Here is a 26948-nt window from a genome sequence, read left to right as displayed (position 1 = left end):
CCCAAGTTTTTACTGCCATTTTGAAGGCCAATAGTCATGGCCACATGTGTGTGTGTGTGTGTGCGCGCGCGTGTGTGTGTGTGTATAAAGTGTGTATTGTTCCAGAGGTCAAAATCATTATTTGCCTTCATGCTGTTTCGTAATAAGGACAAGCTGTAAAAACATTTCTAAACTAAAGATGGAATCTTTTTCTTTTCCTTATTTGATGGAGAGAAATAAATATTTAGGCTCAATCTGTTGCCGGAAGGATTGTTAGCAAACTTATCTAAAATAAATCCCACAGGTGCTAAAAGTTATCCTGCTTGAAGATTTTCAGGGGAAATGGCTTTCCCAAACTCAGAACCATTTTCTGTGTGGTAACACAGAAAGAGCACTAGCAATTCTTCCAACACAATGTCAACTTAGCTACAGCTAAGTTATGGGGGGGGGGGGAATCCTGCACATTGGACAGGGTTGTGCAACTGGAGTTGCCTTAAATGCATAGGCAGTAGCTATAGCACGGCAGGATCTATTAAATTAGCTGTAATTAAAAATCAAGTTTTAAATGCAAGAATGGCAAACATGGCACTTGTCCTGTCCTGTCACTGCTATCTATTCTCAATATTGGGTGGTGACAGTTGAGGTCACCTCTTTGTTAGCAGCAGATGACATCAGTCATGCTGAACTGAGCAATTAAGCAAATACCACTTTAATTTTACACAGTGATTTTTCTATAATACTTAAAGGGTGTTGTGGGAAATTGAAACAGCATCCCATTGTCTAATATTTATTGTGTAACAGGAAAATCAATCATGGGGGACAGGAGATGGCCAAGGGCTGCGCTGGGCTTGTGGAATCTTACTGATCCCTGAGGATGCTCTTTCTGACACCAGCGAGTTCCCGTAGAAATGATGCAACCTGTTCCATTTAGACTTAGTCCTTTTTAAAAATACAATATGTAAATAAGTGCATCAGTAAAAATAGCATGTGCTCTGTCTTTCAAATCTTGAGGGGATAATCAAACAAAATATTAGTAACTGAAGCTGAAGTAGTGCTTGGCACAGTGTGAGTCTTTTTCTCTAAGGCTAAATTAATAACTATATGTAAATAAAAGGAACTAATGGAAACTGACATAGTATTACTCACTCTGAGAATGGACTTCCTGTATCCAAATCTCAAAATATGTCTTAATAAAGAGTGAAGACTACCTGTCAAAGGGGAGGCACCCTTTCCTAAGCCCAACCGTCCACTTCTTCAGGGCAATTTTTCAGGAAAATGGTTAAGGCTGAATGGTTCGCTGCAGGAAAGGAAGAATCAAGTGGAACAGACTTCTAGAAACATCTTTAATTGCCCTCCTCTTTCCAATAGCAGTGGATGCTGATGGCAGTTGGGTTTGAGGGAAGAATCCAGCTGGACCGGGAGGCTTTCGTACCAGTTAAATAACCCTGCTTATTTATTTCTACACTCCTATTTTCTCCACTCTAGCTATGGTTCTCCTCCCATGGGGAAATGACAGGGACAAGCCTGTAAGGTTTATAAGAAATGGATGAGTCTAGCTTTAGACAGATCATCTACAGTCGTTATGAATAATTAGTTGCTGCTGCCACAAAGTAACTGGATTGTAATGGAAGGTACAGCAGTACTTATACAGTTTGAGACTGATTTTGACAGAGGAAATTTTTGTGTTTTGCTTGTCAAGTTTGCTTCAGCATTTTTTGCCCGAAAAATAAATCCATAGAGCTATGCATTGTAAGTGTGGAATATAGAACTTTGTCTTAACTGTGAAATAACTTAACATTCTTGCTTTTAAACGTGGTTATATTATAGCTTAATCATGAAATATTAAACAGGCAGAATCTACATAACTATACATTAAGTCCAGAAAGAGTACTCAGATTCACTTAGCTGTCTTTCTCATCTGTGCCACATTCTTGGTCCAGTCCATGTTATCTGTGGTAGTGGTTGAATTGTGACTAGAAGAGAACTAAGACCACATCCACACCAAGGCATCAAGTTAAAACTGTTCTTTGGGACTTTCTGTATCTATAGCTTGTTTGTCTGTGCAGGATTGATAAATAGCTGCTTTTGTTGTAAGCTGTCACTAGCAGCATATAGTACAAAGTAAATCATATAGTAGCCTTATTTTAAAAAGAGAGGTTTTTTTTTTTAAAAAAAGGGATATAGATTAAAAAGGGCATTCATTATTATTAATCTCTCCTCCCCCAAAATCTCTTCTTATGATTAATATAAAACTGCCATCAGTAAAGCATGGATCAATCTGTGAGGAAGTTGTTGGTAACATCTCTTTAAATGATAGTTATACTGACCGGGTTGCACAATGCATTGAACTAAAAACAAGCCAATCAGAGCATCTTTTGTGAATATGGTTAGTGTCGTTACTTTACTTTTTAGTATTGTACAAATCCATAAAATAGATCTAACTGAACAAACCATGGATACATTTCTTGCTGATAAATACACAATGCCAGCAAGCCACAATACTGGAAATATCAAAATGCTTTGAACTGCAGTCTTGTTGCAAGATTTCAGTGCTTGACTAAAAAGGTACTTCATACCAGTGGTGAGTTTCTCTCCCCGTTGCTACCGGTATGGTGCGCACAGGGCCAGGCATCTTGGTCGTGCACACTCACTGTTCACGTGTGTGCATTCCATCTCCCCTCCGACACCTTCCGACACACAGCTGCTTGTCAGAGGTCACGCAGGCACAGCACGCTGTACACGCATGTGCTATTGGTTGGTTGCTTCAAAAACCAGTAAGGAACGCAGGTGTGCAGGTGGGCCAAACCAGCCACCGTACTGGTACGGTGGCCGCTGCTGCCAGCTATTACTGGTACACCCATACCCGGCCGTATCGGCCGGAACCCACCACTGCCTCATACCATTCAGTATAATTTCTAGCATCTGTGATGTCTACTGTCATTGCAGCATCTGATATTAATACACTTTTGATTCAGGCACTGATAATCCTGTTTTCTATACCACACACTATTCTTGATTTCAAGATGGGATGGGGGGGGTGAGAATCTATCACCTGCTTGTCGATTGTCTGTTTTATACCTTACATCTGTAAAGAACTATAAGCATCTAGGTTCTTTTGGGATCATTGCAATGACTTATTCTTCATTTTTAAACATTTCTGTGCTTTCCTTAATAGCCAGGTTTTCATGGTGGCTTACAATATTGTATGGTGGATTGGAAGGAGTTAGTCCCCCATTGACTATTTGCATTTCAAGTGAAGTGCCTTTTGCTGCCAATGGAAAACAAATAGCAACTACGAAGATGATTTATTCCATGCTTGGTACTATTTATATAACAATGATCTTCATAATCTTCTACACACTAAAGAGTACATCTACTCAGATTCCCCATAATAATAAGAAAGATATTGCTTAACTCATCCAAAGTGCAGAGATAGATGGTTGCTCAGCCATTTTGTATTAAGTACTCCATATTTTCTATGTAGTGACTTAGCTTATTTGTTGTAGTGCCAAGTAAAAAAATAATGGGAAAACATAATTCCCTTGGTCTGTGAATTAAATCCTGTTCTTCTACACATAGAATATATGTACAAACTGAATATTGTAGGAAATGAAATTCCAAAATGTTGCATTGTTATTTTATTCTTGCTGTGATATAGAAGTGGGCTAAGTATTCCCAAAGAATTGGAAGATGGCTCTTTTCAATTCAGAACCCCAAGAGAACTAAAATAACTCTCTTTCTATAATCCTAGTTGTATGGAGGAATTAGATAAGGTCAAGATATTAAATATTATTATTAAATTGCTGAATAAAACTCATGCAGTGGCCACATCCTGGTAAAGAGTCTTGGCAGACAGTCCAAAGTTCTTCATACACATATGTATATTCATATACTTCATGTTCATATACATGGCAATTATTTCTTTCTTTTAACTACTTCAACTTACAAGAGAAGGCAATGGTGATAAATTATTTCATAAAGCATAAAGGTGCTCTCAGAAGGGAAAAGTCATGTTTGATTTCTGCCCTCAAGATCAATATACTTTGTTTATTTATTTATTTATTTATTTATTTATTTATTTATTTATTTATTTATTATTTATTTATTTATTTATTTATTTATTTACTGTATTTATTTACTGTATTTATTAAACTTGTATGTTGCCAATTTCAACAAAGGGATTTATCATGTTTTACAGCAAAAGTATAAAACATTCATGATCATAGGAATAACAAATATAGCACCGTTTCTGAACCTTAACAAGTAGGCCGGGAAATTTTGGGAAATGAACACCATGTATCTTACGTTGCTGAAGTTGACAGTGAAATGGAGCCTTAAAACTTCCATGATAGGTTTTAAAATATTCAAAACATTCAAGACATGAAATGAGAACAAAACATAAGCTATAATTCATATTCTAAGGAAAAGCTTTATGGAAAATTTCCATAGTGGTTGTTGAATATTGACAGGGAGATGAAGCTGATGTATATGGGAAAGCTATTCCAGGAGCCTGAGGTTGCAACCCAAAAGCAGTGCGTCCTGGTAGTAGCCCCCAATTTTTTACAAGTGAGAAACAGTAGTTTTTATCCACATGATCTTGTTGGTAAGGAAAGTTCGAGCTAGGAAACACGTTCCAGGATATGACTAGATGCCAACCTACAAGGGCTTGGGACATTTAAAACCAGAACATTAAAATGTACCTGATGATAAAAATAGAAATCAAAATACAGTTGTGATACATGTGCTACCTTCTGAACCAGTTGTAGTTTTCTGGTAATCTTTAAATTTAAAGATCTTAACTGAATCTGAGAGCCAGTTTGATGTAGAGGTTCAAGCACCAAGCTAAAAACCAGAGGACTGTGAACTCTAGCACCATCTTAAGCACAAAGCCTGCTAGGTGACTTTGGGCTAGTCACTCTCTCTCAGCCCCAGGAAGAAGGCAACAGCAAACCATTTCTGAAGCATCTTGGCAGGAAAACTGTATGGACTTGTTGCCAGGGGCCAAGATTGACTTGAAATTGTACAGGCATCCCCAAATACAGTAGCACCTCTGTATTTGTCCTTAATTGGTTCTGGGAGGCATGACCTGTAGTAAAAAGAATGAGTACCAAACCATCTGACTTATCATGACCCTTTGTTTCAGCTGGAAAGGACTTCCTATCTGTCCCTTTTCCTATGTCAGGGGCTTTCCCAGCATGGCCTGCTTCTTCTCTTCCTTCTGCAGCTGTCCCCACCACCCCATGTCCTTTTCCCATCATGGCCAACTTCCTGTCTGCCCTCTGTGGCTGTCTTCTTTTTGCAGCACATGGAGTAACAAACAAATGTGAATACCAGGACAATATTTTCACATCAAAATGCATCAAGTACTACCAAATTCAAAGAGTTTTGAAGCAGTTGAATAGCAATACCATGTATAGCACATTGTAGTAGTCCAGTCTTGTAAAAAGACAAAAGCATGAGGCACTACAAGTAGAGCCTCTGCTGCAGGTAACCAGTTGAAGTTGGGCAAAAGTATCCACAGCCTCAATTTCCCTCTGCTGGTTTAAGAGGAGTTATGAATCTAGACCTCAAAGTCAAAGGTCCTCAAGTCTCCTCTTTCAGAAATCTTCCCATCAAAAAAAGAAGAAAGAAAGAAAGAAAGAAAGGAAGGAAGGAAGGAAGGAAGGAAGGAAGGAAGGAAGGAAGGAAGGAAGGACCACTAAAGGCATAAAACCCTAATGTATAAACTTTAGTTTATTAGTTTTTAATATATGTCTGTCTTGTCCCTCCCAAATTCATCTCCTTATCAGAATGACTTGTATGTTGCCACATTGACCAAAGGCCATGAACTTATGAACCATTCAGGTGACACATTGATTAATATTAAGAGTTCAGTCAGTGCTGGATGAAATGGAATAAACTGATTCTATCCAAGAATCAAATTCTAAAGCAGCATTTTTTATTTTGTTGTCGTGATGAATACTGTGATAATTTCTGTCAAATAAACTAAGGACATTTAGAGAACGCTGCAATTCCACAGGTATGCTACGTATATAGCAAACCACTTTTGCATTATTGCCATGATAAATACAGGTATTTATGCATTTAGAAGTGTACCAAGTACGCAGTGGATTAAGTAAAGCAAGAACTACACGTTTACCCATTTTCTTTAATTTTTTTAAAAAGTAAGCAAACAAAATGTTGTGCTTCCTTGAACACCAAATAAAAATTTTGTGTAAAAGTGTACATAAATCTCATCTCTTCTTTACTTTTGAATAATACTGCATATACTTCAAAAATGAGCATTATTGTTTCCTACTGCACATCACAAGAAGTTATCACAATGCCATTGCTGGCTGTTTATCATCTTCACATTTTGTCCCAGAAAAAAAAAAAAAACCTCCATAATTAGAAAATTGTAACCAATTCTCCCAGCAATACATTAAAAAAAGAAGTCAAAGAATTGAATGGATCAAGTAGTAAAAATGGAAATTAACAAGGACACCAAATAAGAAACATTGCTTTAGACCATATCAAACCACATGAATGTGTGTAAAGCTATTGGTGAATAGCAGCAAATATGAATCATATTCATAGAATAGTTCTTGAGTTGGGGCATCTTTATGAAAGCAACATTCTATAAGTGACAATCCATATCAGTGAATCATCTCAAGACAATGAAAAACAGATCCTCTTCATGTTTACCAGATAGGAAGGCCTTTTGAACACAATGGAATTTATCTGTGCATAGGACTGGTCTAAAGGTTTCTTTAATTTTAAAGACAGGTTACGTTACCTGAAAAAAAAACTATATTGCGATTAGTAGATGTGGCAGCAATAGTTTTTGAGACAATTACTTCACATTTTTGAAAATACCTATACATGAATAGTTAAATTATTTAACTACTTCCCATAGATAACCATAGATAACCAAAGAATTTTAAATTACAGATTTGTATCTTTTAGTAATTTGTGTAATAATAGGGATTCATGAGGAGATTCAGGAACATAGAATACAGACTACCTTCTAAATTAACAACCTGATTTTTTTTGTTTTGTTTATTTTTTTTAAAAAAGCCTGGTACTTACCACATCTATAACTTGAAAAAGGCAATGCATAGATTCTAGCAATGGGTAATTTGTCTATGAAGAAAATATAAATAAATAAAAAGTCAATAATACAGATTTATCACATATTGCTGTTAAGATAATTCAAAAGATCAAAGCATGCATATGATGTAGCTTTTTTTGGTTCATTTTGAATCTATACAACCTATGTGGGTAGGGATTAAACTGCAAAGATGCATGAAAGGGTTCTTTACATTGCACCTTTCCTTGAATAATGAGATGTAATTATTTCAATAGGTTTGGAAGGAGAGATGAAGACTAATATAGAGCATATCTGAATATGCTTTTACTGCACTAAAAGTACATGGTTTTTGGTATGTATAAAACTTTCCCACTTTGTATCATTACCCTCTTCTTCAGAATTTTCATCTAATAAAACACCTGAAGCATATAATTCATTATGGGGTTTTTTAAGTGACATACTATTTAAAGATTCTTAACTGAAACTGTCTGAATATTTCCTGCTTTGTTTTTTATTTTTTTAAAATCAGCAATATAAGCATCCATGCTGATCAAATTCAACAATACTTAAATAAAATCCATGCTTCCTGTAATAGTTCTTCTGTAATAAATGATGTCAGACCCCAGAGTTCAAAGTGTCTTAATATGGTTAACAATACAATACAATACAATAGTAGAGTTGGAAGGGACCTTGGAGGTCTTCTAGTCCAACCCCTTGCCTAGGCAGGAAACCCTATACCGTTTCAGACAAATAGCTATCCAACATCTTCTTAAAGACTTCCAGTGTTGGGGCATTCACAACTTCTGGACGCAAGCTGTTCCACTGATTAATTGTTCTAACTGTCAGGAAATTTCTCCTCAGTTCTAAGTTGCTTCTCTCCTTGATTAGTTTCCACCCATTGCTTCTTGTTCTACCCTCAGGTGCTTTGGAGAATAGTTTGACTCCCTCTTCTTTGTGGCAACCCCTGAGGTTTAATTATTTTAAATTATTTTAAAATTTATTTTTAGATTAACCTTTAAAATAATTTTAACTACTGTGTTATAACTGGTGGATTTTTCCCTAGTGTTACAGCACAAGAAACAATATACGGATTTATTAAAATTAAGGAATTTATTAAATGCCTTATATCTACTTGTATTTCAAGTACAGTAACTTTTGCTAGTTACTTATGAAACAAGCCATATTTAAGCAGTTTCATCCAAAAAAGCCACAAGTAGAATTCCCTAAATCTCTGTTCAGCTGATAAACATGTTAATTGGCATTGTAGGAATGTCAGACTGAAGAGATCTTGTATTACCAAATTGGAAAAACTGAAGACATAATTTCCTATCATTGTACTATGACTTTCTTTTAATGTCATATGCATAAACTATGCACGTCTCTCTGTTAAAAACAAATCAAAAGTCAAATGCAAAACATTTGAGATAGTTTATGTAATCATTAGGATCAAACAAAGAAGAATAAAATTCATACACCAACACCTGGGAAATCAAACTCTATTAATATCACTAGCATCTTAATAGCTTTTTTCTGTATAAAAATAATTTCTATGAGAATTCAGAAAAAATATAATTCAGCTTGTCTCCACCACTTTTCTATAAGTATGTTAAGTAGGTCAGGCCAAAGAAACAAGTTTAAAGAAGGCATTTTCTCATTTACTTTTTATAAATAAAATATATATTCTGTAATCCTAAGGGAAACCATAACATGTACCATTATATCCATCACACTGACTCAGAGCTAGATCTCTCGTATTAGAATACATACATTGAAGAGGCCGCCGTTGAAACTCCCAAAAGCTTCCAAGATGACTCCATGAGATGTGGAGTGTGTTATTCAAGACAACACAAGTCCAAAGCAGAAATTGGATTCAAAGCGCTGAGCGGAAAAGCATTGCCTCAAAACCTATGAAAACAGGCTTGCCAAATGTCAATGTTTGGCCTGGCCAAGGTAGGCTTGTATCATTTCTTTACTTAACAATACACAAGTATGACTGAAGGCTATCAGTGCTCCAGTAAACAACTCTGGTGCTCCACAGAAAGATTTAGATCAACATCCATGGTATTGGATCAGGCCCCAATTCAGGAAGTTAGGTGTTAAACAAAGCTACATATCTGAAGAAAGTACCCTTACAGATACTAAAATAATGACATTGTGATTCCCTTTATATACATACAGTAGAAGCTGAAACAGTTGGACATGCTTACAAATTAGAGGGTGTAGTAACTATACAACACATGCCTTAAAAAAGTGTAAACATTTTACCACAGATTATACAGATCCTTCTAGGCGCTATAAAAACACCGGAATCACAATATTACAAGTCATCACTAACAAAGAATTCTATTTCATTTTTTTATATATTTATATATATATATATATAATTGTTACTTATATAATACTTAAAAATCACTTTTAAACAATTATACAAGTTCACTTTAAAATTAACTTGTTAATAAAGGTGTGCAAAACAAGCTGCTTTCTATAATTAAGTGAAGTATTCATTCATTTATTTATGTCTTCATTTTTACAAAAATAATAATAATAGTTCATTTAGAAATGTGTCTCTTTTTCTGTAATGGCTGAAATGTTGCCATCACCTTTCAGTTTGGCATCGTAGTCATTTGCTGTAGCAACATATGAGCCAGTTCTGATCTTTCCTCTCATTTTCAGATCTGGGCTAGCTACAATCAGTTTTCTGAATCTCTGGAAAATAGAAAGCAATTTTTTTTTTAAAAAAAAGTTAAGTATTTCTGTCATTCTTATAGTCATCCCAACTCAATAAAACCTAGCTCACACATATTGCTCTTTTAAAGCACTGGTTCTTGAGTATGTCAGAGTTTTAACATCATAATATCTTCTGGTGTTGTATGTTGCAAACTTAAAACTATGTATGTATGCAAGCATGCATGCATGCATGCATGGATTTGATTTGGAAGAGATGTGTCAGAAAGCATGGGAGGACGAATGCTGCACCAGTCTATACCTCATTGAAGCAGTCATGTCTCTTTCCAAGATTAGATAGCTGTAGTTACAGGTACAGTCAGGTAATGTGTTCAAAGAACAGCATGTTTGAAAGCACCTCTTTGGAAGTGAATTTGAAATAATGTGTTCTCCATTCATTCCATAATAGATTACTTAAGATAAAAATATTGTTGCTACGATGTGCATAAAAAACACCTTCTTCTGTTCTAAATATTCACCAGCTAACAGTTCTCACTTCTTTTTTTAATTTTTTTTATTGAACAGTTAAAAAAAAAAAGAAAAAAAGAAAAAAAATTCAATTTCCTTCTGTACAACATTTCCACCTCAGTATACCTCCATTGTAAATGTACTTCTCCCCTCTTATTTCAGTTTCTCTTTGTCTATACATATGATACTATTACATACAGTCTTTACAATCCTTCTTTCCATTTATACATTTACGTTTGTTCATCGCTACCTATACATTATTAATTTCTAACTCCTGTGTCTTCTTCATTTAGTCTTTCCTTAAGCTTTACACCTGTCCTCTAGCCATTTGTACCACTCGTTCCATACTATATAATATTCTGCTCCCTCCTTTTCTTTTATTTCTTTTGTAAATTTGTCCATCTCTGCACACTCTAATACTTTCATTATAACATTGCCCTCTGTTGGTATATTATTATTATTCCAATTTTGTGCATATGCTATTTTTGCTGCTGTTATGATATGTATAATTAAGTATTGTGTTTTTTAGCATAATTCCTTGTAGGTATTCCCAATAAAAATAATTCTGGTTTCATATCTATTTGCTATTTAGTAATTTCTTCAAGCCATTTTTAAATTCTATTCCAATATTACTAGAGGCTTACCATAGGACATTTGTTACTTCAATTTTCTTCCCTCCCGCCTTCACATTTTGGTTTTAAAATGTTTCATGAAATATTTTTCTTATGCTTGTAAATTGACATCATATAAACCATCCCTAACAAGTGTTTGTATGCTACTTAATCAATATAAATAGTCTTGTGATTCCTTTTTTAAAAACAACAACTACTCCAAAGCAATCCTCCTAAAATGTAAACATGTTATTTGGGTAACAAAAATGTCCAATTTTGCACCCTCCCAAGCTGTCTCTTGTTTTTTTTTTTTTTACACAGGTATCACCATAAATTAAATAAAGGGTAAGTTACTGCTATCATTGACTGCTATCATTTGACATCTGCATTTGTTTTATCACAATAATAGGCAGTCGGAAGCCCCTTACTTCTGCAGTACTACCAACAGAAGATAAAGACTCAGGATTCAAAAAGATGTATATCCTAATTTTTCTTCCTGGGCTTTTACTTAGAACTGCTGCTCATCTATTATATCAAACTGCTTTATAATAAAAATAAGCATCACCTCCATGATGGTTCCTTCTGATTTCCACACTTTTAAACAGATCCACAAAGGAATGCAGACCATGGAGGAGAGAGCCATCATCCATCCAATACCATAACCCCAGTCCGGGTATATATATACGTTGTTGTACTTCAAAGGTTTATATTTTACCAGGAAAAATATGAAGATGCTCTGAAATAAGGAAGAATGTGTTACGTATCCTTGAGAGAAAGAGAGAGAGAGAGAAATCTTGCTTAGGAAACTCCTTCATCCTAGTAAATTAATATAGTAAGTCTTACTTTGGAAGACAAACAGGCAGCATGCTATCACTGCCGTTTTCTTCAATTCCAACACTTACATAACTTGCATCTGTCTCCTATTTTACCCAAAGGAACCAGATTTCACATTGAAATCCCAATGAGCTTTAATTTAAATAACAAAGACATAAAGACTTCTTTTCAATTTGGTCACAAGTTGCATTTGTGCCGATCGACTTGTGAGTAGAACATGTTTCTATTTGCATACTACTGAGTTGGTTTTTCTATCCCTCACAAACATTGCAATGTATGCAATTTCAGGTGGCCTCAACCTGGACAAAAATATCAGAACATTCAATATGCTTCAAACTACTTCAAGTTTCAAATATTTACTTCTGGAAATAGCTAAATCACAGCAGTTTGATGTGTTCGTGAGGAAATGGAGTTGAGAATTCTGTACACGTTTTGCTGCAGTGCATTTCTCCCTTAAAGCATCAATATAACAATGCATATATTATATATAAACCTTAATACACAATTGACAAAATGTACACAATCATTCATGGGTTAATACAGAAATGCATTATATCATAATAATCTCTTGCAGAATTTGTGAAAACACACACATAAATAAGTATATACAGATACACATATATTTGGACAAATATATAAAATGCATATAAATTTCATATTAACTTTTTAAAATTATTAAACTGTTGTAAAAATTACCACAATCCTACATCACTGTTTGTGTTAATGTCAGGTTTTCATTATTATTTTATCACTTCAAAAATACCTCTGAATCACCCATTTATATTATTTGCAATCTTGCATTTATATGTATGTATGAATGTATGTATGTACAGTGGAACCTCTGATCATGACCGTGATCCGTTCCAGGACTTCGGTTGCAACCCAATTTGGTTGTGACCGGAAACAAGACAAACTGCGCATGTGCATACAAAAAAATGGTGCAGAAGGGAAAATTGCCACAGCAAGGAAAATCACCATGGCTGTGTTTGATCGCCACCCGAGTATTTGTTCACGACCAGATGCAAAAAAATTGTGAAATTTTTAGTCGGCACCTGATTTGATCGTGGTCAGAAGCATTCGTGACCCGAGGTTCTACGGTAGATGTATATAGGGATTGTGTTTGTGTATATTTGTGAACGAAATGGGACAACTTGCCATGGCCAGCTCGCTATGGCCAACTCACCATGGCTAACTCGCTGTAGGACAATTGTGGAACAATTCATTGCGGAACAATTTAATAATCTATTTAATATTTTAAAATAAATGTTAAAAAAACATTTTAATTTTTGCCATTCATGTTTCATTCTGTCCCTCTTTTTGCATCCTTTCTTTAATGATTCTATTCCACTATTTCTTTAGTATTAGTGTAACTCTTGTCCTGCAGAGATTGTCCTATGGTGAGTTTGCTGTCGCGAAGTGTCCTGTAGCAAGTTGGCCATGGCAAATTGGTTGTGGCGAGTTGGCTATGGCGAATTTTCATAGACCCCTCTATGAATGTGTTTCTGTGCATGCTTGTGTCCATACCCACCCACGTGAACACATTTATCTGTATGTACATATAAATCCATCAATTTTCTCTGGTATATCAGTGGCACCAAGTGAAATTGCTCATGCCAGCAAACTAAGTTAGTTTTTCCAAGGAATTGAGGGCAGGATACAGCAAGATTTGGAGACAAGATTTATGTGAATCAATTAGGATTCAGTCCATCACATCTTTGTCCAAGTGCTCATGATAGGCAAATTAGTAAATTCCTATGCCATGTAGGAAATGCCATATATTTAGATATAACTTAGATCTCTTATGTAGTCTATCATTGCAATATGAATTAATGCACAAAGAAACAGTGTGGTTAGGGCATCAGCTTGGAAATGGGGAAGCCCTGACTTCTTGTCTTTAGGAATCAAGGCATCCGCTGCATGACCTTGGGCCAGTCACTGTCTCTGAGCCCTAAGAAGGAGGCAATGACAAGTTATTTCTGAAATCTTGCCAAAAAATTTCAGGACCTGTCCAGGCAGCTATCAGGAGTAAACACTGACTCAAAGGTGCACACAGATATGTACACACACACACACACACACACACACACACACACTTACTTGAAGATGGCAAGAAACAATGGCTTGCCTGAATCAGGATGGATTGGAATAGGAAAAAAGAAAAAAAATCTAATATAACATGATCAATTAAAAAAAAAGCTAAGGATATTTCATAAGATTTTTTTTCACTTAAACACTTGAGATTTGTTGCATTCTCCTTGTATTATCTACTTCTGCAAAATAATTTGAACAAGACAACTGGATGAAAACCTTGCCAGAGTCTTACTAATTGTGTTCTCATATTAATCACAAGTTTTATTACTTACTGCACAAATGCCAGGAGTAAGAAACATCCAACACCATTTAAACATTACCAGTGGTCTGTACCCAATCATATCTTCAATGTTGTCATAAAACCGATTGCTTCCTATGCAAAATAAAAGAGCGAAGAGTGAGTGTGCATCCATTAACTTTTAGTTTCAAACACTGGAATGCTGTAGTGACACAGACATTTATACACTATTTCTGAGATTCACACCTTCTCTGTGATTGTCAATGAATGCCTAAAAATGGAAGGCAAAGGCAGATCCTAACAGCCTACTGTGGCTGTTGCTGGAAAGAAACATTGCCCGTTATTTACTGATAAATAACTGGGTCTGGTGTAGCTACAGCTACAGTAACACAGTTCTTTCCAGGGCTGCTTTAGGTCCCTGAGTGTGCTTTTGGACTGATGTCCATTGTGTCACTACACATCTGAGGAAGGGACGTACAAGGCTGTCACTTTTATTTTCCTTTGGAGCCACCTGAGAACGATGCTGTATCATGAGGTTATGCCATTACAAGAGTAGGGAAGAGCCTCAAGCTTCTTGATGCCATCACCTTCCAAATGTAACCCAAAAATAAGATGGAACCTATTGCCAAGATAAGGAGGGGCTCCAAGGGGATGCACATTAGCTCAGCATCAATTATTTCATTACCAGCAGGAAAAGACAGAGGGAAAGAGAACAGCAAAAACATCATGCTAAGACATTTTATTAAAGTATCTACGTGAAACCATTGGAGGAGGTCATCTGTAGCCATGGACTGAAATATCATCAGTATGCTGATGATGCCAGCTGTATATTTCTGCCCCTGGCAAAGTAAGCAATAATATTGATGTCCCGTCTTGGTCCTTGGAGGTTATACGAGTTTGTATGGGAAACAAAAGGCTTTAGTTCAACCCTGGCAAGACTGAGTGGCTTAGGGTTTGGAGAATAACATTGGGACCAGGAATATGGTTGTTAAGCCTAAGTGACTTAAGTCCACTAAGTAAAAATTCAACTGTGCTTACTTCAACTTGTATTTGCTTCACAGGACTGCAAAGGTTATAAATGCAAGCATTAGTTGCAAAGTTACTTCTTCATCCCTGTCATAGCTCTGAACAATTGCCATACAAGACAATCACTAAAAAGATTACCCATAGATCAGCGCACATTGCATCTCTGTTCAGCGAGTGCACTGATTACCAGTTTGTTTGGGGGTTCAAGTCAAGGTGCTGCTGCTGATTTCTAAAGTCCTGAATGGCATGGAGCCAGGTTATTTGAGGGACTGCGTCTCCCCAATCACACCAGGTCCGGCAGAAACAGATAGATAGAATTCTTTATTGGCCAAGTGTGATTGGACACACAAGGAATTTGTCTTTGGTGCATTTGCTCTCAGTGTACATAAAAAGACAAGGTACAATCATCAAGAATCGTAAGGTACAGAACTTAATGATAGTCATACGGTACAAATAAGCAATCAGGAAACAACCAATATCAATATAAATCGTAAGGATACAAGCAACAAAGTTACAGTCCTGCAGTCATAAGTGGGAGGAGATGGGTGATAGGAAGGATGAGAAGACTAATAGCAATAGTAAAACAGCCTAGTGAATAGTTTGACAGTGGTGTGGGAATTATGTGTTTATCAGAGTGATGGCGTTCGGGGAAAAAAAACTGTTCTTGTGTTTAGTTGTCTTGGTGTGCAGTGTTCTATAGCGTCTTTTTGAGGTTAGGAGTTGAAACAATGTATGTCCAGGATGCAAGGAGTCTGTAGATATTTTCACAGCCCTCTTTTTGACTCATGCATCGTACAGGTCCTAAATGGAAGGCAGGTTGGCAGTAATTGTTTTTTCTGCAGTTCTGCCCCTCCCCAATCACATCCGGTCTGGCAGAAACAGCATGTTGCAAGTACCATCCACAAATGAATGCCATCTGATGGGATCCAAGAAAGACCTTTTTCTGCCACAACACCCACTCTTTGGAAGATCATGTTCCATGAAATCAAGCTGACCCTGAACTTGTTGGACTTCTGGAAAGTCCTGAAATCATGGCTTTGCTATCTGACCTAGGAATCTACTAATGGTGGTCTGGAGTCAGCCGAGAAAATTAATGGTATTCTCCCACATATTATGTTGTGCTGGTTGTTAATAGTTTTATTGTTTATTTTATTTTATTATGATTTTTGCTATTTTTTAAAATTATCTTTGCATTTTAACTTTGTTTGCTGGCTGGACTCATGGAAATACGATGAGCAGCTATACAAAATCAATCAATCAATAAGATCTTCTAGTTTCCTTGAAGAAAGATGGGATGCTTATTCCATTTCACTGAACACTTATTTCGGCAGATGATGAGCATCTATATACCTAAACTGAATAACTTTACAAAAAATTCCCAAATTAAATTGGAATGTTGCATTGAACCATTAATTCATGAAAGTTGAATAAGTTTGAACACTTTAAAGCTTTTTTAGATATCTATAAAAACTCTTTTTAAAATTCACTTGGAAAATCAAACCAAGTTGACTTGAGTTGAGACATTTTTTGTTGCAGTCAACATCTGACTTTAACTTAGATGTACATAATAACAGTTTATGCTTCAAACTGGCTTCTGCAATTCATGCAATACTTGAGAGAAATATTATATTTGCTTGTATACTATAGCAATACAGTTTTAATGCATTAGATTGATAAATCAAGGGACACTCTTTTTCATATTTTATTTAATACACTGGGCCATTGGTTCCTGACAGATTCCTCCTGCTGTTCAGGGTGAATTCAGCTTTCTGGGAATATTTTATTTTAAGAGCATTTTAGGTAATCCACATATGTATATGGGGTTGCATCTCATACACTTAGTAGTGAATGCAGTTCACACATTTACTAGAGTCTGTATTTAATTATTGTAAGTTTAATTTTTTCCCTTACATTTATAATTGTTTCTATATTTTTATTTTTGTGGCATTGTGAACCCTTGTGATGACTTCCCCAGACACTTTCCCAAATACCTCTCTAGATGTCAGCTGGGAGAAAGATGAATCAGTTACATGCCTGGGGGAGGGGGGGAGTTGGTCAATGGCTCTTAGCAGCCATCTGATAGGGATTTGGCTGATGCACAGCTGCATCAGGACAGCCCTGAGGTGTCAGGTGGGGAGACCATATAGCTGCATGCAGTCAGTGAAAATTTTTCATCTGATCCCAGAACACATAGGGCAGAGAAAAGGCAGGAGCAGTGAAGGTCATTCTGATTACTTGTGAGGAGGCAGCCTCTTCCTTTTTAACGAGCTGCACCAGAAGCTGGCTATTTAGCACAGCAGACAGATGGAGGCAATGCTGGGAACATATTCATTTCCTAGCCGTGTTTTTCCTGGTCATTGTGATTCATGCCTTGCTTTGATTGACACCAGGATTGTGCCTTGTGGATGGAAACCAGGAGTGAGGGCGAAGGTATAAACAACGGTTGGGGGTGGCCTGGAACACCGGAGGCCACTGGAGGCCCTGTTTCAAGGCCATGGATAGGCCTGAACAGTTACCTAGGCCAAGAACAACTGGGCCAAGAACGCCCCCCCATCTGGAACCACCTTGGACTGTCTCCCACCTTTCTGTCATCTCTGCCATCTCTCACCACTTGAGGATATTCGATTACTTCCCGCCCCCCCCCTCATGCAAGTATTAATCTGGACATTGGACATTGAAGCCTCCTACTTCCTATTGAGACTCTACCCCCGTTTACCAACTTTTTATCATCAGCACCCTTACCCCACTGGGTTTTTAACAATCTATTCGAGGTCAGACCTGCTCCGCCTGCGGGAGGCCCCTCTCTCGCAGGCATGGCCCTTGGCTCTTTCAAGGGCCCGCCTTGATGACGGGTTCGTGGACCCCGAGAGGTGCAGGAACCGGAAGCTAAGGGGATTTTTAGTAAAATGTTTTTTATCTTTTTTAGGGGGTCCCAGGGTGGGGGGGAGGGCTAATCAGACCGGGAGGAGGGCCAGAGCCGGACAGACAGGTGAGTCCAGGAAGGACGGGGATGCGGTGGAGGGGGGGAATATAAAGGTCACTAAAGCAGAGGGTTGTCCTATTACAACGGTCGCGGGGAGGAGGGGATGCGAGGACAGGATAAGATCTCAAGGTCGGTTGGGAGACCGTGGCTGTTGGTTACGCCCGGTCGTTTGTACCAACCCCTGCAGTCTAGGTGGACAGGTCATACAGAGCCAGGGCCTGCGGCTGATGCTTTGCAACGCAAGGTCTGTCACCAACAAGGCCCCCCTCATTAATGAGTTGATCTCAGAGGAGGAGCTAGACCTTGCAGGGATAACGGAGACCTGGCTGGGCCACGAGGGTGGTTTACCCCTCGTGGAAATGTGCCCACCGGGTTTCCGTGCATTCCATCAGCCTCGGGCCCTGGGTAAGGGTGGAGGGGTGGCGGTGGTTATGCGGGAATGTTTGGAGCCGAGGGAGTTCACTGTCCCTCAGATACCCGGGTATGAGTCCCTTGGTGTGAACTGGGGCCCAGGGAGGCAGTGGGGCTTGCTGATTGTATACTTGGCTCCTCGCTATGCATCAGCAGCCCTGCCCGAGCTCCTCGAGCTAATCTCAGCGACGGCAGTTGAGACTCCCAGACTCTTGGTCATGGGGGACTTCAACTTGCCGTCAATGGGAGCGGCTTCCGAGGTGGCCCGGGAGTTCATGGCTTCTATGACGGCCATGGACCTGACCCAATTAGTGCAGGGCCCCACTCACGAAGGGGGCCACACACTGGACCTCATTTTTGTATCTGAACAGTGGACGAGTGATCTGGGAATAGGGGATTTAGTCATCACGCCCCTGTCATGGTCAGACCACTCATCCCTCCGGCTGGACTTCCCTGGCGCTATCCCCCACCGCGAGGAGGCGGAACCAGACTCTATAAACTGGTACCGCCCCAGGCGCCTGATGGAATCTGATAGATTCCAGACGGAGCTTGGGCCAATTCCTGTAGCCTTGTCCCGCTCCCGCTCCGAGGACCTAGTGACTGCCTGGAATAGGGCGACGACTGGGGCCTTGGACCGGGTTGCGCCTTTGCGACCTCTCCTGCGGCATCGACCCACCCGGGCTCCTTGGTTCACTGAGGAGCTTAGGGTGATGAAGCGCCACAGGAGACGTCTAGAGAGCAGGTGGAGGTCCTCACGCTCCGAATCTGACCGAACACAGGTAAGAGCCTATTTGCGGACTTACCTTGTGGCAATAAGAGCGGCCAAACGTAGGCATTGTGCTGCTCTTATTGCGTCCGCGGATAACCGCCCTGCCGCCCTGTTTAGGGTGACTCGCTCCCTTTTATCGCAGAGGGCGCGGGAGACACCCTTACAGGGTAGAGCAGAGGAGTTTGGGGAATATCTTCAGGACAAAATCGATCAGATCCGGAGCGGGTGGACCTCCGTCAGTGGACCAGACGAGCCGCCAACAGCGAGTCTTGAGAGACCATTCTGGGAGGAGTTTGACTCTGTTGCCCCCGAGGATTTGGACAGGTTGCGTGGACGCTGCGACCCACCACTTGTTTAACGGACCCGTGCCCCTCCTGGCTGGTACTGGCAGCCTGGGAGGTGACACGAGGCTGGCTCCTGGGCCTGGTGAGCGCATCACTGGGTGAGGGATACTTACCAACCGCCTTGAAAGAGGCGGTGGTGAGACCCTTGCTCAAGAGGCCTTCGCTCGACCCAATGGAGCTAGCTAACTATCGTCCAGTCTCCAACCTCCCCTTCATGGCGAAGGTTGTTGAGAATGTGGTGGCGCAGCAGTTCCCGCGACACCTAGACGAATCCGACTATCTAGACCCACGCCAGTCCGGCTTCCGACCCGGGCACAGCACCGAGACAGCCTTGGTCGCGTTGGTCGATGATCTCTGGAGGGCCAGAGATAGGGGTTGCTCCTCTATTCTGGTCCTATTAGACCTCTCGGCGGCTTTTGATACCATCGACCATGGTATCCTATTGCGCCGGTTGGAGGGGATGGGAGTCGGAGGCACCGTTTTGCGGTGGTTCGGCTCCTACCTCTCCGACCGGAAGCAATGTGTGTTGACAGGGGGACAGAGGTCGTCCCTGAGGCCACTCACTTGTGGGGTGCCACAGGGGTCGGTCCTCTCGCCTCTCCTGTTCAACGCATATGTGAAGCCGCTGGGTGAGATCATCCGTGGTTTTGGGGTTGAGTACCATCTCTACGCTGATGATACTCAGCTGTACATTTCAACCCCAAACCACCCCAACGAGGCTGTCGAAGTGATGTCCCGGTGTTTGGAAGCCGTCGGGGTCTGGATGGGGGACAACAGACTCAGACTCAACCCCTCCAAGACCGAGTGGCTGTGGTTGCCGGCACCTCGGTTCAGCCAGCTGACTCCATCGCTGGCCATAGGGGGCGAACAGTTGCCCCCTGTGGAGCGGGCGCGCAATTTGGGTGTCCTCCTTGATGCCCGGCTGTCAATGGAGGACCATGTGGCAGCCGTGGCAAGGGGGGCATTCCACCAGGTTCGCCTGGTGCGCCAATTGCGCCCCCTACTGGACCGGAGTGCCCTGCGCACGGTCACTCATGCGCTGGTGACGTCTCGCCTGGACTACTGCAATGCCCTCTACATGGGGCTTCCCTTGGGACGCATCCGGAGACTGCAGCTAGTTCAGAACGCAGCCGCGCGGGTTATTATGGGAAGTACCCGTTACTCCCACGTAACACCTCTCCTGCGCGAGCTGCACTGGCTACCTGTGGCCTTTCGGGTGCGTTTCAAGGTATTGATCACCATCTTTAAAGCGCTCCATGGCAGAGGACCTAGTTATCTGCAGGATCGCATCCTACCACACACGTCCCTGCGACCTATCCGCTCACACAGGGAGGGGCTCCTCCTGGTGCCGTCTGCTAGGCAATGCCAGCGGGCGACACCTAGGAGTAGATCCTTCTCTGTGATGGGCCCAACCCTCTGGAATGACCTCCCCCCAGACATTCGAACTACCACCGACCTCCGTTCCTTCCGGCAAAAGTTAAAGACTCACCTATTTCAATCAGCTGGCCTGGCACTTTCTTAGCTTTACCTCCCGGGATTCATTTATTTTAATTGGGTTTGGGGTTTTAATAGGCTTTTAACATATTATATTTATTATTCTATTACAGTCTCACAACCTCCTTCACCTACGTATTTAATTATTTAACTGTTTATGTATGTATTTTACAACGTATTTTAGTGACTGTACACTGCCCCGAGTCCTCTCCGGGAGAGGGGGCGGTCTATAAGTGTGAATAATAAAAATAAATAAAAAAATAAACTCTGCACTTTCCTTACCCTGTGAACCCTCTTCTATTGTGTATTTAACTTTGCCCGGTGTGTTTATCTCATTTGGGCAACTTTCAAGTGCCTTGTGAACTCATTGGCCATTGCTCTGTGGACTAGCATTGGTCTGCTTTTGGCAGGGCTTAATTGAGACTATTCCGGGTTTTGGATAAAAGGAATTTCTGGGGAATATTAATAAATCCACTAAATCACCACTATGTGAGTGTGAGTGAATGAGTGGGATTGCACAGCCACCCGGAGTTTCTTTGGATAGAGTGATACGTGGCATATAAATTTAATAAATTAAATTATAGAAGTATCAAATTAATTAATTAATTAATTAATCACAAAAGAGTCAAAGTTAAATATGTAGTCTGTATTTAACTCCTAAACCCTTAGAAACAAGGATGCTTATATGGGAAACAATATGGAAAGATCTATAAATCTTTGAATCCCTAGTGCCACATAATGGAGTGAGACCCCGTTACTTGTCCCAGCTTCTGCCAACCTAGCAGTTTAAAAACATGTAAAAAATGCAAGTAGAAAAATAGGGACCACTTTGGTGGGAAGGTAACAGCGTTCGTGTGTCTTCACCATTTAATCATGCCAGCCACATGACCACTGAGACGTCTCCGGACAATGCTGGCTCTTTGGCTTTGAAACGGAGATGAGCACCGCCCCTAGAGTTGGGAACAACTAGCACATATATGCGAGTGAACCTTTACCTTTACCTTACATACTGACAAGGTAAATTATCTGACAAGGTAAATTATAGAAATAATTTCTGTGGGAAGAATTCCAGAAAGATGGAGGCAAACAAAGATAACATTACACATTTTGTTTTGTTGCCCCTGCATGATCCTTTCTCTGCAGAAGGCCAAAAAAAAATTTTCCCCAACTACTCCCTGGAAAAGATACTGATCAATATGTATATCTAGTGTATATTTAACATGTTTGAGACATATTTGTTTAATGAGAAACAGAACATAAATAATTGACATCAAAAAATACATTATTCAAATTATCCGGAAAAGTATTATGTAATTTCAGGCAATAACGTTAATCATTGACTTACCATAAAACCAGCCAATGCAGATGCATTCAAATATAGCCACAAAAAGAAGGCACATTCCACTAGCAGCATAAGAATCAAATAGTTGGAAAACATACATTCCACCCTGAAAAAGAAAATTAAAAAATAAGAAGGTTGGGGTTTTGTGACATTTTAGTGTTAAATGTGAGGATTATTTTCAGATAGCATTCACTGGAGGATACCATGTAATTTTTCAAATTATAACTGAAAAGGGTGAAAATACAACATTCTCCTCCTTTGCCCAAGTCAAGAGGAAAATTATTCCTTTTGAAGGCATTATTTTCATTGTGGGACACCTCCATTAGTGTAGTAATATTAGTCTCACAGCAAGGGTTTACTTTAGAGTAGTTAAAAGCTAACCTTTATCAGTAAGCTTAGGTAAGAGACATCTGATAAAATGCTAGCTATTCCCTCTAAGCTCTGCAATACAGCTTAAAGTAAAATTCAATCGACAAGAAAATTTGCACAGCGTTTAAAATGTTCGTCAGAAATTACACAGCACCAAAGTGGACATTGCAGTTCTTTTCAACAGCAGTGCATTTGTCCTACTAAATTTAACTCATTGAATGTTTTGGATTTTTTGAGGGGAAAAAATTGAAATGAAAAACCTTAGGTGACAGTAAACGATGCAACAGTGCCATTTGGTGGACCATGATATATATTGCAACTGGATTGTACTTTGCAAATCACACATTCTAGAATGTACAACATATATTATACCCTTTGAAACAAAAGGCATAGAAACAGTGTGCTTTGAAAAAATATTTTCTCCTTTTCCTGAAGTCTACTCAAAACAGTTGGGTAAGCAGCTGCAGTAATAGATCTTGGGTTTTTCTCAGAATCATGAACATAGGCCTCTAGATACTATTTTATGGAGAGTGACAATAGTGGTGTGATCTCGTATTCTTTTCCAGTCGCATAGAGCTGAACACTGTGAGTAAGGCTTTGGTCTCTTGTGTGAAGTAGGGCTTAATAAATGTTTCCAATAGGGTTGAATGCATATTTTCCAGTGAAAGAATCTTCTAGACTACCTCTCCACCCCAAAACCTGAACTAGCCACATATGTCTTCTGCAATTAAGAGATTTTTTTAAAAAAAGATTACTTCTTTTGTTTATTTAAGGTACTTCTATAGCTTACTTTTATATAAATATTTTCTGATGATGGCATAAAATCAATGTTGGAAGGGATAATTTAGTGTGCTGAATCCAATTCCTTGTTCAATTTATGATAGTTTCCATAAATGGGATATCAATCATGGCAGAGATGTAAGCAGTATCACAAACCCTGTCTTAGAGACCAGCATCTCTTCTTAAGATTATATATTTTATAGGGAAGGATGTAATTGTTCTTTAACGTAACCTGATTGTTTACGATTAATTCATTCTGTGAAGATGATGAAGTGAAATACCACTATCTTGATGAACAATATTAAAGGCAACTGAGGATTCAAATTTCATGTTTCTTGGCAGAGGTCATCCATCATGATTAAAACAGATTCTACCCTATTCCAGTCTGGAACTCAGAATGGATATCTTATTCAGCCAATATGAAGGAGTTGGTAAACTCAGGATAAAACTAAGTTCATGTTATAAAATATAATAACTATTTATATTCTTGTGTTTATGGTACTTTTTGCCTCTGTCATATAAAAATTACAGTCAATGGCAATTCAATAGTTGAGTACTAATATGATTTTTCTTATTAATTCAATTTGTTTGATTTGTATGCTATCATCCATTCCTTCCCCCACCCATTTCATCTAGGCGATTCTGGGCAGCTAACAGTTTGTAGTAAAGCATAATCAATCAGTGATGATTGGAGAAATTTTGTACATACAAAAATTCGATTCACTCTGGTGAATGGGAAGGACATGTTGAAAGGGATAATCTGGTCCTAATCCCTAAATGGCTTTTCATATCAAGATCACCATTTTATAGGATACTAAAATACATTTGACAAGAAGATTTAATATTTCTAAATGATTGGTAATTTATACCAAAACTGGTTTTTAATAAATATTTCTGTTTCCAATCATATATGAGCCATCCAATATGCTTCATAGAATTTCCAACCCTAAAATTTTCCCCCTACTTCACAGTTGTGAATGTTATTAAATATATCTTACCTCTGTTAACATGATTAAACCAAGAAAGTAAGACACAATTGAAAGAGCTAGAATCAACATTTCTCTTCTGTATCCCCTCCGAAAAACCTTGGGGTACATATCCACCACTGCTGTCACAAGACTCTCCACACACACAAACTGTATAAAAAACAGAAACAAGGCAAACAAATAGATTCCCATTTCTATAGCAGTAATCAGTGCATGAAATGTTTTGTAGTATTTACAGCCCAGTGCTATAGGGAGCTTTATTAAAACTACATAGTGTGTGAGCCAATTGTGATTCTGATTAAGTATTTTGCTGGTTTTTAGATTAGCATTAGTGACATTGGACCATCCCTATTATTCTTCAAAAAGAGACACAGGACAGATTTTAATAGTTTTCTCAGCACAAAATTAGGCACTAGACTCTGTATTATTTCTTGACTCTGTGCTATGAATAACTAGGGAAATTATTCAATACTTAAAGAGATATTCTGGGCTGAGGAAAGTGCTCCATTTTTTAATTCCCATTTCAAACTCAACAGTACCAATTATATGTTCTTGGAATCTAATCCATAGCAAGAGCAAGGGCACTTAGACATATATCGTTTTATAGCCCTCTCTAAGCAGTTTACTTCTTTGTCAGCCTATTGCTCCCAAAAATCTGGGTCCTCATTTTACCCTCGGGAGGATGGAAGGCTAAGTCAATCTTGAGCCTAGTGAGATTTGAACTGCCAAATTGCAGTCAGTCAGCAGGCAGCAGAAGTAGCCTGCAGTACTGCACTCTAACCACTGCGCCACCATGGCTTATCTGATTAAACACCATTTTTAAATTCTTTAGTTCACTGTCCTAAAAGTCACTGACTTCACCAGGTACATGTCTATCTCTTGACTTTAGTTTAGTGGCTGGTGTACACTTCCATTCTATTTTTCAATGAACCCATGGCTCCAATGGGAAAACTGGCTTCATTGCCTTTTCTCTGTCAAACTCTTGGTTGTTAGCCTTTTAAATTTCTAAAGTTTAGCCTGTGATTGAGGGCCATTATTTTCAATTTGTGTTATTATACATTTGCCTCTCTATTTTCTATTATTTCATAAATAACACCTGTTTGGATATATTAAAAAGTCATGTTTATACTGGTAAAGAACAACTCTTACTACAGTATGTAACAATTCTATATTTTATGGACTTCACAGAAATTAGTTTGCAACGTTTATAATAGTTTTACAATAACTGTAATTTGTACCTGACTATCTAATCCAAGGAATATAAGCATCATGAAAAACAAAGTTGCCCACAATGGAGAAAGAGGCATCATTGTTACCGCCTTTGGATATGCAATGAAAGCAAGTCCAGGCCCTGAAAGTGAAATAAACAGGAATTAGATACATAAATGAGGATTTGTTCATATATTGATCACATTATGAATATTCCCTATATGTATATAATTGATGGCATGGGATGGATTATATCTCTTTGAAAAGAAAAGAAAAGAAAATGTCCAACTTCTTTCCTGCACAATTAAATTATCTTGAAATCCCATATTCAAGTAGACCATCAAATATATTTGTATAACTTACCTGATTCTGCAACTTCTGCTATGGGAACCCCCTGTTCTAAAGCCATAAAGCCAAGAACAGAAAAGATGGCAAAACCAGCCACAAAGCTTGTACCACTGTTCAGGCAACAGAGCATAATGCAGTCTCTATCAAACAAAGAGCAAAATCATTGTTTAATTTTAAGTGCTTGACTTTATACCACAGTTTTGGAAAAAAATTCAGAAAGAGAAAACCAGGAACTTCCAGACGTTTTCCACATAGCTTATTGGCTGTACTTCTAGTACATTGATGGAGTCAAATGGATTATAGTACATTTTTGTCACACTTAGTATTACCAGTATTACCAGTATTCTACTGTTCTAGATCTCAGAGATATCATCAGAGATTTGATAAGAATTTTAATGTGCCCAAAACGCACCACCAAATTATTTGCTGTTTATTGGTAGCCTTTGTAAATATTATTTTCCATTTGGATGCATTTTGTAAAATTCAATGTCCTCTCAGAATGTGAAAAGAAAACTTCTACAAACTGTCTCACATGGAATATAATTACTGGCTTTATGGAATTTCAATATTGTATGATTGACTACATTATGTTGCATATACACAGTAACATTCACATTAAAGTTCTTCCTGCAAGGCTTTCAGGAGAAATGCATAACCAGAGCATTCAGAAATGTAGCATTATGTTAAGCTAAGTCTACAATTTAATATTCAAATAACTAGTGATTTTTGTACCTAATAAATAAATAATCTCTGGTTTCTACTTTCTTCAGAATATGATATCCGTTTGTGTAGGTAAATGTTTACAATATTTGAATTCATGGTTGTCAGTCCGTTTGAAAAGAGGGAAGATTGTGTTAAGAAATATAAAATCTT

At 38.8% G+C, this 26948-nt stretch overlaps 1 protein-coding gene across 2 annotated transcripts in view; it reads right to left on the bottom strand.

Annotated features, from left to right (window-relative positions):
• Positions 1-5871: 5871 nt before the first annotated feature.
• SLC6A11 (solute carrier family 6 member 11) overlaps positions 5872-26948 on the bottom strand; it is a 126238-nt gene continuing 105161 nt past the window's right edge. The window contains exons 9-17 of one of the 2 annotated variants that reach the window (XR_014173878.1): positions 26091-26215; positions 25757-25869; positions 24531-24668; positions 22387-22489; positions 14049-14149; positions 11417-11587; positions 8816-9754; positions 7048-7101; positions 5872-6754 (exon numbers count right to left, since the gene is read on the bottom strand). Coding sequence is in view for 1 of the 2 variants with exons in the window: in XM_081936398.1 (XP_081792524.1) it covers positions 9602-9754; positions 11417-11587; positions 14049-14149; positions 22387-22489; positions 24531-24668; positions 25757-25869; positions 26091-26215 (904 nt within the window). In the remaining variant the exon portion in view is untranslated. Of the gene's footprint in view, positions 6755-7047; positions 7102-8462; positions 9755-11416; positions 11588-14048; positions 14150-22386; positions 22490-24530; positions 24669-25756; positions 25870-26090; positions 26216-26948 lie in introns of those variants that run through there. The other variant, XM_081936398.1, reaches the window with a different exon arrangement.

Source organism: Natrix helvetica (assembly GCF_964273705.1).
Source record: "Natrix helvetica genome assembly, chromosome: 1".
NCBI lineage: Eukaryota > Metazoa > Chordata > Lepidosauria > Squamata > Natricidae > Natrix > Natrix helvetica.
This window is presented reverse-complemented; position numbering and strand designations above follow the sequence as displayed.